Source organism: Anolis sagrei, chromosome 8, assembly GCF_037176765.1.
Source record: "Anolis sagrei isolate rAnoSag1 chromosome 8, rAnoSag1.mat, whole genome shotgun sequence".
Classification (NCBI taxonomy): Eukaryota; Metazoa; Chordata; class Lepidosauria; order Squamata; family Dactyloidae; genus Anolis; species Anolis sagrei.
In genome coordinates this window covers 6,720,504-6,736,260 of record NC_090028.1, presented here as the reverse complement: position 1 = coordinate 6,736,260, position 15,757 = coordinate 6,720,504, and the positions used below count along the sequence as shown (strand labels likewise).

The following is a 15,757-nucleotide window of genomic DNA, read 5'->3' as shown; positions in this document are numbered from 1 at the left end:
GGCTAGCAAGCTAAGCAGCTCAGGAACACCATTACATTCCCACAGAAGGGGTACCTATTGATCTAGTCACATTTGCATGGTTTTGAACTGCTAGGTTGGCAGAAGCTGGGGCTAACAGCGGGAGCTCACCTTGCTCCCTGGAATCGAACTGCCAACCTTTTGATTGTAAGTGAACTATAAATCCCAGCAATTACAACTCCCAAATGTCAAGGTCTATTTTCCTCAAATTCCACCAGTGATCACATTCGGACATACTGAGTATTCGTGCCAATTTTGGTCCAGATCCATCATTGTTTGAGTTCACAGTGCTCTCTGGACGTAGGTGAACTACAACTCCCAAATTCAAGGTCAATACCCACCAAACCCTTCTAATGTTTTCTGTTAGTCATGGGAGTTCTGTGTGCCAAGTTTCGTTCAATTCCATCATTGGTGGAGTTCAGAATGCTCTTTGATTGTAGGTGAACTGGCCATATAACCTGAAAAACCTACAACACAGTATTTTCTGTTGGTCATGGGGGTTCTGAGCGGAGGGTTTGGCCCAATTCTATCATTGGTGGAGTTCAGAATGCTCTCTGATTGTATGGGAACTATAAATCCCAACAACTACAACTCCCAAATGTCAAGGTCTATTTTCCTCAAACTCCACCAGTGATCGCATTTGGACATATTGAGTATTCATGCTAAGTTTGGTCCAGATCCATCATTGCTTGAGTCCACAGTGCTTTCTGGATGTAGGTGAACTACAACTCCCAAACTCAAGGTTAATGTCAATCAAATCCTTCCAGTATTTTCTGTTGGTCAGGGGAGTTCTGTGTGCCAAGTTTGGTTCAATTCGATCATTGGTGGGGTTCAGAATGCTCTTTGATTGTAGGTGAACTAGAAATCCCAGCAACTACAGCTCCCAAATGTCAAGGTCTGTTTCCCCCAAACCCCATCCGTGTTCATATTTGGACATATTGGGTATTTGTGCCAAGTTTGGTCCAGATCCATCATTGTTTGAGTCCGCAGTGCTCTCTGGACGTAGGTGAACTACAACTCCCAAATTCAAGGTCAATACCCACCAAACCCTTCTAGTGTTTTCTGTTGGTCATGGGAGTTCTGTGTGCCAAGTTTTGTTCAATTCCATCATTACTGGAATTCAGAATGCTCTTTAATTGTGGGTGAACTATAAATCCCAGCAACTACAACTCCCAAATGACAAAATCAATCCCTCCCCAACCTCACCAGTATTCAAATTTGGGTGTATTGGGTATTTGTGCCAAATGTGGTCCAATGAATGTAAATACATTCTGCAGATCAGATATTTACATGACGATACATAATAGTAGCAAAATTCCAGTTATGAAGTAGCAACGAAAATAATGTTATGGTTGGGGGTCACCACAACATGAGGAACTGTATTAAGGGGTTGCGGCATTAGGAACTGTTGAGAGCCACTGCTGTAGAACATGGTCATACAGCCCAGAAAACCTACAACTCATAAGAGGGTTTTGCAATGGTGAAGCTGGGAGATGCCTGCTCGGACCCCTGGCCTTTGACCTGTGGGGTCCCGCAAGGCTCTATTTTGTCTCCCATGCTTTTCAACATCTACATGAAACCGCTGGGAGAGGTCATCTGGAGTTTTGGAGTTGGGTGCCATCTCTACGCAGATGACACACAACTCTACTACTCATTTCCACCGAATTCCAAGGAGGCTCCTCGAGTGCTGGACGAGTGCCTGGCCGCTGTGTCTATCTGGATGAGGAGGAACAAGCTGAAGATCAATCCCAACAAGACAGAGGTCCTCCTGGTCAATCGTAAACCGGATCGGGGTATAGGGTGGCAACCTGTGTTGGACGGGGTTACACTCATAGAATCATAGAATCAAAGAGTTGGAAGAGACCTCCTGGGCCATCCAGTCCAACCCCATTCTGCCAAGAAGCAGGAATATTGCATTCAAATCACCCCTGACAGATGGCCATCCAGCCTCTGCTTAAAAGCTTCCAAAGAAGGAGCCTCCACCACACTCCGGGGCAGAGAGTTCCACTGCTGAACGGCTCTCACAGTCAGGAAGTTCTTCCTCATGTTCAGATGGAATCTCCTCTCTTGTAGTTTGAAGCCATTGTTCCGCGTCCTAGTCTGCAAGGAAGCAGAAAACAAGCTTGCTCCCTCCTCCCTGTGGCTTCCTCTCACATATTTATACATGGCTATCATATCTCCTCTCAGCCTTCTCTTCTTCAGGCTAAACATGCCCAGTTCCCCAAGCCGCTCCTCATAGGGCTTGTTCTCCAGACCCTTGATCATTTTAGTCGCCCTCCTCTGGACACATTCCAGCTTGTCAATATCTCTCTTGAATTGTGGTGCCCAGAATTGGACACAATATTCCAGATGTGGTCTAACCAAAGCGGAATAGAGCATGGGGAGCATTACTTCCTTAGATCTAGACACTATGCTCCTATTGATGCAGGCCAAAATCCCATTGGCTTTTTTTGCCGCCACATCACATTGTTGGCTCATGTTTAACTTGTTGTCCACGAGGACTCCAAGATCTTTTTCACACGTCCTGCTCTCGAGCCAGGCATTGTCCCCCATTCTGTATCTTTGCATTTCATTTTTTCTGCCAAAGTGGAGTATCTTGCATTTGTCACTGTTGAACTTCATTCTGTTAGTTTTGGCCCATCTCTCTAATCTGTCAAGGTCGTTTTGAATTCTGCTCCTGTCCTCTGGAGTATTGGCTCTCCCTCCCAATTTGGTGTCATGGAAGCCACAGGTCCACAGTTTGGGACTTCTCCTGGATTCATCACTTACGCTTGGGGCTCAGGCGTCGGCGGTGTCCGGGAGGGCTTTCGCACAATTGAGACTCGTGCACTAACTGCGACCGTTCCTCGCAAAGGTTGATCTGGCCGGGTCCATGCCTTAGTCACCTCTAGGTTGGATTACTGTAATGCGCTCTATGTGGGGCTGCCCTTGAAAACGGCTTGGAAATTCCAACTGGTTCAACAGGCGGTGGTCAGGATGTTAACTGGCGCCCCTTACAGAGAGAGGTCAACCCTCCTGTTTAAGGAGCTCCATTGGCTGCCGTTTACCTACCTAGGTAATTTTCAATGGTAAGCAAACAGTATTTTGGCGTTCCCCCCCCCCAACCAATTATTGCTATATATTTTCTCTTTGTCGTGGGAGTTCTGTGTGCCATATTTGGTTCAATTCCATCATTGGTGGAGTTTAGAATGCTCTTTGATTGTAGGTGAACTATACATCCCAGTAACTACAACCCACATATGTCAAGGGCTAGGCGAGGCTCAAGGGCCCGGCCCCTTCGGGAAGAGGATCGCCCGGCAGCGAGGCAAGAAAGCCGAGGCTCCCCCCGGACTACTAGGACTGTTGTGAGCTGAGGGGGTGCTCCTCCTCAAGTGGCGTCGAGGGGCATTTACAGAGGCGCCTATGCGCCCCTGGCAAAAAAAAAAGTGTTCTGCGGCCGCTTACTTTGCGTAATGGACGAGCCGCCCCTGCCTACCGAGCCCAATTCAAGGTGCAGGTGCTTACCTACAAAGCCCTAAACGGTTTGGGACCTGCCTACCTGTGTGACCACATCTCCGTTTATGAACCCACGCACTCCCTTCGTTCATCCGGAGAGGCCCTGCTCGCAATTCCACCTGCGTCGCAGGCTCGTTTGGTGGGGACGAGGGACAGGGCCTTCTCTGTGGTTGCCCCCCGACTTTGGAACACCCTCCCCAAAGACATTAGACTAGCACCCACGTTGGCAGTCTTTAGAAAGAACTTGAAGACCTGGCTATTCCAATGTGCCTTTCCGGAATAGGATATTTATTTACTTTGCTTCTATACCGCTGTATCTCAAGCCCGAAGGCGACTCACAGCGATTCACAAACAGTAAAAACAGTAGAAACAGAAGTGGTTCCATACAACATATAACAATTGACTTAACACATTATCCATAAATTACCAATAAGCCATTACAATGCACAATTATTACAAAAAACAACCGTACCCAATCTTCTCATCATCCAAGCGTAGTCCAGGTTCGTCGTCCATTGTTCCATTCCTATGTTCCATTACCACATTGCACTAAATTACTCAAACGCCTGCACAAACATCCAGGTCTTCACCTTTTTGCGGAATACCATTAGAAATGGTGCTAGTCTAACGTCCGTAGGAAGGGCGTTCCACAGCCGAGGAGCCACCACCGAGAAGGCCCTATCTCTCGTCCCCGCCAGCCGAGCTTGAGAAGCAGGCGGGATCGAGAGCAGGGTCTCCCCGGAAGATCTCAAAGTCCTGGTGGGTTCATAGGCAGAGATGCGGTCAGATAGGTAGCTTGGGCCGGAACCGTTTAGGGCTTTAAAGGCCAACGCCAGCACTTTGAATTCAGCCCGGTAGCAGATCGGTAGCCAGTGGAGTTGGCGCAACAGGGGGGTTGTATGCTCCCTGCGCCCCGCTCCTGTTAAAATCATGGCTGCCGAGCGTTGGACTAGTTGGAGCTTCCGAGCTGTCTTCAAAGGCAACCCCACGTAGAGAGCGTTGCAGTAGTCTAAACGGGATGTAACCAGAGCGTGGACTACCGTGGCCAAGTCAGACTTCCCAAGGTATGGGCGCAGCTGGCGCACAAGCTTTAGCTGTGCAAATGCTCCCCTGGTCACCGCCGAAACCTGGGGTTCCAGGCTCAGCGATGAGTCCAGGGTCACACACAAGCTGCGAACCTGCATCTTCAGGGGGAGTGCGGCCCCATCCAACACAGGCTGTATAACCTCCAGCACTACGTCCCAGAAGCACTTTATTAGAGTTAAGACTCTCTGCACATTGCACTTGCCCAGAATCCCAACATATCACCTCTTACACCCAGCACTTTTTTAACCTGTACCCTTCATTGGCCCGGCCCTGGTTTTATTGCGTAATAGTGTAATGTTGTTGTTGTTATTGCTTATGTTTTTAATTTGCTTGCATTGTATTGTTATTGTCTGTTGTTGTTGAGGCCTTGGCCTTTGTAAGCCGCATCGAGTCCTTCGGGAGATGCTAGCGGGGTACAAATAAAGTTTAATAATAATAATAATTATTATTATTATTATTAATGCGCTTGTATACCGCTAATATCTCAGCCTAAGTCGGCGACTCATTGCGGTTCACAACACTTAAAACAAACAATGTTCAGTTTAAAAGCATAAAACACCTATACAATACAAGTTATTGGGCCACCAATAACAGTCCCATGCATCTCGTAACTGAAATCGCAATCCAAAATTCATCGTCCATGATTACCAATCCTTTAGTCATCAAATTCGTTGCAACGGATTAACCGAATGCTTGTGTAAACATCCATGTCTTCAGTCTTTTCCGAAACACCATCAGCGAAGGGGCTGATCGTACCTCTATGGGGAGGGTGTTCCAAAGCCGAGGGGCCACCACAGAAAAGGCCCTGTCTCTCGTTCCCACCAGCCGCACTTGTGACGTCGGCGGGATAGAGAGCAGGGACTCCCCAGAAGATCTTAGGGTCCTGGTGGGCTGATAGGCTGAGATACGTTCGGATAGATAAGTTGGGCCAGAACCGTTTAGGGCTTTAAAGGCCAACGCCAGCACTTTGAATTGAGCCCGGTAGCAGATCGGCAGCCAGTGGAGCTGGTGCAGCAAGGGAGTTGTATGCTCTCTGCGCCCCGCTCCTGTTAGTATCATGGCTGCCGCCCGTTGGACTAATTGGAGCTTCCGGGCTGTCTTCAAAGGCAACCCCACGTAGAGAGCGTTGCAGTAGTCGAGGCGGGATGTAACCAGAGCGTGGTTTTTGCGAGAGCAGTCACTCTCGTTGCAACTAGGTTGTAATGGTAAGACTGTGGACCGTATTTTAGTTCTTCTGGACCACTGATGGTCCACGGACCACAGGTTGGGAATCACTGATGTAGAGATATTCACCCTTAATCTGTTTCAAGCTTGGCAGCTTGTTTCATATGTTTTTTCACTGAGCTTGTTTAAATAATTTCCATTGTTTCCAATGGCTTTAATCTGCGAACTGAAAGGACGCTGTGTTCCGTTTCGCTGAAAGGACGCTGTGTTCCGTTTGCAGGAAGGAAGTTTTGAAATGTGTCCAACACTGATCAAGAATTTTTATTATTTTTTTTAAACAATATAAACAGAGAGCTGTGCTCTGAGCAAAACCGAATCGCAAAAGAAGACAGTCTTCTTTTTCTCCTCTTCTTCAAATTTAACTACCAGCATCGCAAGGTATAATAAGGCTTCCCGAAAAGGGATCTCTCGAAATGAGTTATCGTCACTTAAACACACAATTTGTCGTTTTCTTATACTCACCTTCAAAATCCTACAAAGATTTCCCGTTTCTTTTTCTTTTTCAACACTGGGCATCTTTTGAAGGACAATGATACTCGCCGAAAACACTTAAAAATGCATTGACCACCATCATAAAACTCATCGACACATCCTAAGACCCAAAAAGGTCTTGCAACACGTCTACTCCACACAAAAAGCGTGATCACACCTAGACTAATGTCTAATAGCCGCCGATGCTCTCGGATCTCTCCGCCGGATTCGCCCCCAAAAGGGGAGAACGGATTATTATTGCAAAATGGAAGATTAGAAAAATAGACTTCTGCATGCTCCTTCCTCCCTCACTTTCCTATTAAGGAGCCTGTTCTCATTCTTCCTTGGAGCCTTTCTCTACAAGATGGAGTCTCGAAGCTAAACCTAAACACTCTTTTTTATTTTGCGTCACTTCAAATGCTGGATTAAGAAGCCTAACGACGCCCTTTTTTTCCTATTTGTCTCCTCTCAGCAACAAAATTTGCAGGAAGACAGAATGTGCAAGACGTCCGTGGCCGAAACGGCCAAAAACTTCTAATTCGCGAATGTTGCATTAACCTTTTCTTTTCACTCCTGCTGCTGGTGTTTTTACTTCCAGAATCTCCTAATACTAAAAAATCCCAATTTCCTGCAAAAAAAACTTGAAAAAAATATTTTCTGGAAGATTGGTGACAGCTTTGCAATGAGATTGGCTCACTTTGCAAACAATATTTTTTCTCGCCCTTGTTTATTTCCTTGTGAAAGTTATACTGGCTCCCCTAATACTCAGGAAAACCCAATCTTATCTTAAACACCCTGCAAAAACCTTAAAAGGATCTATCTGGAAGATGCACAACAGCTCCGCAATGAGGTTTCCTTCCTTCCTTCCTTGTTCTTTCGTTTTGGAAGAGCTTAAAGTGGGATATATTGGCTGAAAAGCAGCCAAGGAAGACAGCGATCATCAACCACAGTCCCCTACAATTCACATTTAAGCAGAATAAGACCTCAGGGTCTCTCAATCTTTTCGTTTGCCGCAGGGGAAGTGTGTGTGTCTCTCTCTCTCTAAGTGTGGGAAAGAATAATACCCAGAAAAAAGGTTAATTTGTCAGCTGTCCAAACACTTATTAGGTATCACATGCTTTTTTTATACAGTGAAGAAGAAGCAGCCAGCTCCCTTGTCCTCGGCACAGAGGGCCCCGCTCTGAAGGGACGATGCCTCTCCTCACTGGGAGAAGGAGCCAAAATGAATGGGGTCAATGGTCGGAACAGGAGGAGGCCGGGAGCGTTACGACGGGTGCTGCCTCTGAAGACGCCGCTCGGCCGCCGCGGCCAACATCCGGCGGCGTAAAGTGACTGGGTCGGACGCTCCTCCGTCGGTCTGCAGGGAGAAGTCGGAGGCCAAGCTGACATCATCGTCATCGTCGGTTTTGTTGAGATAACGCCTGGAAGGAGAAGCGGAAACAACAGGGTGTGTTGACTAAATAATAATAATAATAATAATAATAATAATACCCATACTGACTCGAGCCTAAAGCACCATCAAATCTAACAAAACTTTCAAAATTTAATTATTATTTCATTATTGGCGATTTTTATGACAGAACCAATTAGGAGCTGTCATTTATAATGAAAATTTCAGAGTGTTTTTTAGAGTTTTGAAATTTTCACCACCAGAACTTTAGTTTTGTAAGTACTTTAGAACCATTTAGAACCATACATTGCCCAGGCCTACTATCTGGCATGTAAACAGACCGTGGACCACCGTGGCCAAGTCTGACTTCCCAAGGTATGGGCACAGCTGGCGCAAAAGTTTTTATTATGCGAATCCTCCCCTGGCCACTGCCGATACCTGGGGTTCCAGGCTCAACAATACATCTAGGATCACTCCCAAACTGAAAACCTGCGTCTTCAGGGGGAGTGTAACCCCATCCAGCACAGGCTGTAACCCTATACCCTATTCGACCTTGCGACAGACCAGGAGGGCCTCTGTCTTGTCGCAGGCTGTCTCAAACCCAAACCTGTTGATATGACTCTGTAAGACTTGATGTGCAATGGGAATTTGGTGCCAACTGTAAGAGAAATAAGGTTGAACAGTGTGAAAGCCATCCACTGCATGACTATCAGCCTCCTCCCAGTAGACCCAAATCAAGGAAAAGCTACATGAGAACCAACACTCCTCTTAACATTCCCCCAGCAACAGCAAAAGTATCCCTTTGGGCAGCTAGAGAAGGCAATCCCAACTGGATGGCCTCCTACAAAGGTCTTCCCCCAAAGTCATGGGGGACCTTGGATGGTCTGGATAGGACCATCCAAGGACTGGATGACTCTTGAGGTCTCTTCTAACTCTAGATTCAACTTGGACACTGCGGTCATCGGAGGAGGCCCTCCTCTCAGTTCCACTCCCGTCCCAAGCACGCCTGGTGGGAACGAAAGACAGGGCCTTCTCCGCAGCTGCCCCCACCTCTGGAACTCCCTTCCTAAGGAGTTAAAGATGGCCCCATCCCTCACCACTTTCAAAAAAAGACATACCTTTGCTCACTGGCTTATGAGGAGGAGGAATAGTAGTTGGTAATACCACCATTATACCTCTGATTAATAGTTGCCATCCGTATCCACGCCCTGCTCACCCCACCAGCTCAAAAAATATCTTGAGCAATGATTAATCGATTTGCCCCAAAGAAATGGGAAATTATTGTTTTCATTTGATGTTTTGTCTTATGTCTGTTATAACAGGCTGTGCTTTTTATTTAATTTTAGTTTATGAAGTTATAATTCGTATTTATATGTTGGGTTGTATAAATTTTATTAGTATGGATGTATTGTTGTTGTATTTGGGCATTGAATGTTTGCCTTTTATGTTTGGAATCTGCCCTGAGTCCCCTTGGGGAGATAGAGCGGAATATAAATAAAGTATTATTATTATTATTATTATTATTATTATTATTATATTACTAACTGTACCCACCACGCATTACTGTAGCCAACCTTCCCCTCCTCTTTCTCTCTATTTCTCTCCTTCCTTCCATCCCTCCATCTTTTCTTCCTTCCCCTTTTTTTTCTTTCTTTCTCTCCTTCCTTTCTTCCTTCTCTACCTCTTTCCTTCCTTCCCCACCCCTTTTCTTTCTCTCTTTTTAGGGTTTTTCTGCTGTCTTTTCGGAGGGGTTTATGACTGATGGTCACTCGATCTGTTAAGGGTGTCGTGTCCAAATTTCTTGTCAATTCGCCCAGTGGTTTTTGAATTATGTTAATCCCACAAACGAACATTACTTTTTTATTTATATAGATTTATTTATTTATTTAACAAATTAATATTCCACCCTTCTCACCCCGCAGGGAGGAGCACAACATATATAGCCGTCCCCTGCCATGCGTTGCTGTGGCCCACATGGGGTTCTGTGTGGGAGGTTTGGCCCAATTCTATCGTTGGTTGGGTTCAGAATGCTCTGTGATTGTAGGTGAACTATAAATCCCAGCAACTACAACTCCCAAATGTCAAGATTCTATTTTTCACAAACTCCACCAGTGTTCACATTTGGGCATATTGAGTATGTGTGTAGAGTTTGGTCCAGATCCATCATTGTTTGAGTCCAAAATGCTCTCTGGATGTAGGTGAACTATAACTCCAAAATCAAAGGACACTGCCCACCAAACCCTTCCATTATTTTCTGTTGGTCATGGGAGAACTGTGTGCCAAGTTTGGTTCAATTCCATAGTTGGTGGGGTTCAGAATGCTCTTTGATTGTAGGTGAACTATAAATCCCAGCAACTACAACTCCCAAATGACAAAATCAATTTTTTTGGGTGAAGGACATACATTGGGTTGTTAGGTGTCTTGTGTCCAAATTTAGTGTCAATTCGTCCAGTGGTTTTTGAGTTCTGTTAAACCCACAAACGAACATTACATTTTTATTTATATAGATCAGAGGTTCTCAACCTTGCTAATGCCGTGACCCCTTAATGCAGTTCCATATGTTGTGGTGACCCCCAACCATAATATTGTTTTTGTTGCTACTTGATACTTGTCATTTTACTACTGTCATAAATCATAATGTAAATATCCGATATGCAAGATGGATTTTCATTCACTGGACTAAATTGAGCACAAATACCCAATATGCCCAAATGTGAATGCTAGTGGGGTTGGGGGGAGGATTGATTTTGTAATTTGGGAGTTATAGTTGCTGGGATTTATAGCTCACCTATAATCAAAGAGCATTCTGAACTCCACCAGTGATGGATTCAAACCAAACTTGGCACACAGAACTCCCATGACCAACAGAAAACACTGGAAGGGTTTTGTGGCCATTGGCCTTGAGTTTGGGAGTTGTAGTTCACCTATTCCCAGAGGAGTGCTGTGGATTCATACAATGATGGATCTGGAACAAGTTGGCACGAATACTCAATATGCCCAAATGTGAACATCGGTGGAGTCTGGGGAAAATAGACCTTGACATTTGGGAGTTGTAGTTGTTGGGATTTATAGTTCACCTACAATCAAAGAGCATTCTGTACTCGACCAACAATAGAATTGGGTCAAACTTCCCACACAGAATCCCAATGACCAACAGAAAATACTATGTTTTCTGATGGTCTTTGGTGACCCCTTTGACACCCCCTCACGACCCCCTCAGGGGTCCCGACCCCCAGGTTGAGAAACACTGATATAGATAGATGTATATGGGGGTATTTTTTTTGAGTTTTTAAGTCCATTCCGCTGGGGGGGGGGGGGTAGTGTTTTTATGCGTGATAGACACTCATTGGACTGTTAGGTGTAATCTGTCAAAATTTTGTGTTGATTTGTCAAGTGGTTTTTGAGTTCTGCTAATCCCACAAACGAACATTACATTTTTATTCATATAGATTAGATTCTATGATTTTAAGTTCCTGTCTACAAGGAACAGACAAAGGAGAGTTTGAGCCCCATCTTGGTCTTCTAAGCTATCAAAAGACTGACAAAATCTTTCTCCCAAGCCAGATACAGGTGAGGTCTCCCAAACTCCCAACTTCCGCACTATGAAAAAAATAAGACCTGGCCTCTAGATTTGGAACACAATGTTAAAAAAAACTCCAGTGAAACCAATCATTGTGCTTTGTGAAGCAGTGCCTGTTGTTTACTGTGGGTCTGAGCAAACGATAATGGCCCTGGAGATGACAATTACTGGAACACAATGGATGGGAAACACCTGAAGCATGAACACACACACACCTGCGGGCTTGTTGCAGCAGATCTTCCTTCCTCTGGACTAACATCCGCTGCCTTTCGTCGGCCGACTTGGAGAAACGGCTCCCTCGCACTTCAAAGTCTTCTGTCTCGAGGGACTCGGCTTCCATCTCGTTGAATTCTACCACTTCTTCCAGCCGTGAATTGAGCTCCAGTGGGACTCTCTCGGGCTATCGTGGCAGAAGGAAAGAAACAGGAGGCGGGAAACAAAGAATTAGCATAGGTTTCCATCAATTTAATTGAGTATCTGCACACACAAAAAAAAACTGGGTCAAGAATTCCAACTCAATCAGCTGTCGGAATGGAACCGAAGACCCATCTCTAGCCATTCGATTGTAGCTTGCAAGAATTGTTTCTGCATTTATCAGTGAATTTTAAGCTCCATTTAACTATTAAAATATCTCGTATTTTAATAGTGTTTTATCTCTTTTAATGATTTTGTACCCCACCTAGAGACACAAGGAGATTGAGTAATAAATTTATTATTGTTGTTGTTAGATGCATAACAAGATTAGTACACAGCAAACAAGATTACTATGCTGGCTTTGGTATTCGATCCCACATCGGACATTTCCCAAGTATATATCAGTGATTACTGGGGGGGCGGGGGGGGGGGGCAAAATACTGTTTGTTTACCGTTGAAAATTACCTAGGGCCGCCTCTGTATATGGAGCATTCATGCCAAGTTTGGTCCAGATCCATCATTGTTTGAGTCCACAGTGCTCTCTGGATGTAGGTGAACTACAACTCCAAAACTCAAGGTCAATGCCCAACAAACTCTTCTAGTGTTTTCTGTTGGCCATGGGAGTCCTGTGTGCCAAGTTTGGTTCAATTCCATCGTTGGTGCAGTTCAGAATGGTGTTTGATTGTAAGTGAACTATAAATCCCAGCAACTACAACTCCCAAATATCACGGTCTATTTCCCCCAAACTCCACCAGTGTTCGTATTTGGGCATATGGAGCATTCATGCCAAGTTTAGTCCAGATCTATCATTGTTTGAGTCCACAGTTCTCTCTGAATGTAGGTGAACTACAACTCCCAAACTCAAGGTTAATGCCCAACAAACTCGTCTAGTGATTTCTGTTGGTCATGGGAGTCCTGTGTGCCACGTTTGGTTCAATTCCATCATTGGTGGAGTTCAGAATGGTCTTTGATTGTAAGTGAACTATAAATCCCAGCAACTACAACTCCCAAATGTCAAGGTCTATTTTCCCCAAACTCCACCAGTGTTCGTATTTGGGCATATGGAGCATTCATGCCAAGTTTGGTCCAGATCCATCATTGTTTTGAGTCCACAGTTCTCTCTGGATGTAGGTGAACTACAACTCCCAAACTCAAGGTCAATGCCCAACAAACTCTTTTAATGCGTTGTCGTGTTTACTGCTGTTTTTTGTTTATGAGTTTCATATTGTTTTGTATTGCTGTTGTTGTTTTTGCTGATGTATTGTGGGCTCGGCCTCATGTAAGCCGCACCGAGTCCCTTGGAGAGATGGTAGCGGGATACAAACAGCATCCACCCAAACATCCAGTTCACCGTGGAAAAAGAAAAGGAAGGAAGACTGCCTTTTCTAGATGTCCTAGTCATCCGCAAACCAGATCAACAACTGGGTCACACCGTCTACAGAAAACCCATTCACAGAGATAGATATCTACATCAAAACTCCAACCATCACCCAAGTCCAAAAAGAAGCACCATGAAAGCCTTGGCAGACCGTGCAAAAAGGATCTGCAAACCCAACCTCCTCCAAGATGAACTGAACCACCTCAACTGGGCTCTCCAGGCCAATGGAGACTCCACCTCAGACATCAGAAGGGCTGCAAGACAACCGAGAACAAGCCACGAGAGTAAAGATGAAGATCCACCCAGAGGAAAAGTGTTCCTGCCATACATCAAGAGAACCACTGACCGCATAGGGAAGCTGATGAGGAAACACAACATACAAACTATCTACAAACCCACCAAGAAAATCCAACAAATGCTACGTTCAGCAAAGGACAAGAGGGATCCTCTCACTTCTGCAGGAGTCTACCGTGTACCATGCAGCTGTGGACAAGTCTACAGAGGGACCACCAAACGCAGCAGCATTGCCCAGACACGCATCAAGGAACATGAAAGGCACGGCAGACTACTTCAACCAGAGAAGTCAGCCATAGCAGAGCACCTGATGAACCAGCCTGGACACAGCATATTATTTGAGAACACAGAAATGCTGGACCACACCAACAACCACCATGTCAGACTACACAGAGAAGCCATTGAAATCCACAAGCATGTGGACAATTTCAACAGAAAGGAAGAAACCATGAAAATGAACAAAATCTGGCTACCAGTATTAAAAAAACTCTAAAATTATAACAGCAAAACAACAGAGAGGAAACAACCAGGCACTGATTAACACCTCCCAGCAAGAGATTTTCCCAGGCTCAGGCAGGCCTTCAAATGCTAATGAAGGTGATCAGCTAAACATTCACACCTAACTGCAGCAGGGAAGAGCTCCTTGCCCCACCCCAGCCATTCCACAGATATATAAACTCATTGTCCTAATTCCAACAGACCTCACTACCTCTGAGGATGCTTGCCATAGATGCAGGCGAAACGTCAGGAGAAATGCCTCTAGAACATGGCTCTATAGCCCGAAAAAACCCACAAGAAGCTAGTGATTCCAGCCATGAAAGCCTTTGACAATATACAAATAAATAATAATAATTATTATTGTTATTATTATTATTAAAATACTCCGGCTTCCTTTTGCCACATTACCTGAGTGAGTTCCTCCGTATCCTCCTGGTCAGTGCTGTGCCTTTCTAAGGGGCTGTTCAAAGCTGGCCTGATGCCGTCGGAACGCTGTGAAGGGGAAATAAAACCCAATTAACTGGTGCTAGATGAAAAAGGAAGCTGTGAACAAAACGTTTATCATAGGTTGTGTTTGTATCCTGCATGGAGGGCAACAATTATTGAACAAAGAAGCCCTTTCCTGGCCTACAAGTGTGTGATCTCATAGGTACAGCTCTCCTTGGAATACAGAATTGGTCCAAAATCCTGCAGCTCTCTTACGAGAGTTTCAATTGGCAAGTACTTTGTTATTATAGCTTCACAGGAAGCACACAGCGGTAAATTTAGGGAGTTAAGTGGACTACTTATTCCAATATGGCACAGTTAAATGACGAAACAGAATGATTGCCACCAACTTGATTTCAAAAGAGGGCCAGACTCAAGCAATGGCGAGTAGTAGTGACAGCTCCAATATCAGAGGCAGGATGCTTCTATCTAACAAAATGAAGTTCAACAGTGACAAATGCAAGATACTCCACTTTGGCAGGAAAAATGAAATGCAAAGAGACAGAATGGGGGACAGTGCCTGGCTCGAGAGCAGGACGTGTGAAAAAGATCTTGGAGTCCTCGTGGACAACAAGTTAAACATGAGCCAACAATGTGATGTGGTGGCAAAAAAAGCCAATGGGATTTCGGCCTGCATCAATAGGAGCATAGTGTCTAGATCTAAGGAAGTAATGCTACCCCTCTATTCTGCTTTGGTTAGACCACATCTGGAATATTGTGTCCAATTCTGGGCACCACAATTCAAGAGAGATATTGACAAGCTGGAATGTGTCCAGAGGAGGGCAACTAAAATGATCAAGGGTCTGGAGAACAAGCCCTATGAGGAGCGGCTTAAGGAGCTGGGCATGTTTAGCCTGAAGAAGAGAAGGCTGAGAGGACATATGATAGCCATGTATAAATATGTGAGAGGAAGCCACAGGGAGGAGGGAGCAAGCTTGTTTTCTGCTTCCTTGGAGACTAGGACGCAGAACAATGGCTTCAAACTACAAGAGAGGAGATTCCATCTGAACACGAGGAAGAACTTCCTGACTGTGAGAGCCGTTCAGCAGTGAAACTCTCTGCCCCGAGTGTGGTGGAGGCTCCTTCTTTGGAAGCTTTGAAACAGAGGCTGGATGGCCATCTGTCAGGGGTGATTTGAATGCAACATTCCTGCTTCTTGGCAGAATGGGGTTGGACTGGATGGCCCAGGAGGTCTCTTCCAACTCTTTGATTCTATGATTCTATAATCTTAAGTTGCTGGAGGATGTGAACAAAGGATGCTATTACAATGTATTGTCGAAGGCTTTCATGGCCAGAATCACTGGGTTGTTGTAGGTTTTTTCGGGCTATATGGCCATGTTCTAGAGGCATTCTCTCCTGACGTTTCACCTGCATCTATGGCAAGCATCCTCAGAGGTAGTGAGGTCTGTTGGAACTAGAAAAA

General features: G+C 45.1%; 1 protein-coding gene across 2 annotated transcripts in view; it reads right to left on the bottom strand.

The window, feature by feature from the left end:
• Nucleotides 1-6,063: 6,063 nt before the first annotated feature.
• The window catches only part of AMFR (autocrine motility factor receptor), a 72,934-nt gene continuing 63,240 nt past the window's right edge, over nucleotides 6,064-15,757 (bottom strand). The window contains exons 12-14 of one of the 2 annotated variants that reach the window (XM_060787809.2): nucleotides 14,257-14,340; nucleotides 11,480-11,664; nucleotides 6,064-7,715 (exon numbers count right to left, since the gene is read on the bottom strand). In XM_060787809.2, coding sequence (XP_060643792.2) covers nucleotides 7,559-7,715; nucleotides 11,480-11,664; nucleotides 14,257-14,340 — 426 coding nt within the window. In that variant the 3' untranslated portion in view covers nucleotides 6,064-7,558. The remainder of the gene's footprint in view (nucleotides 7,716-11,479; nucleotides 11,665-14,256; nucleotides 14,341-15,757) is intronic. The other variant, XM_060787810.2, reaches the window with a different exon arrangement.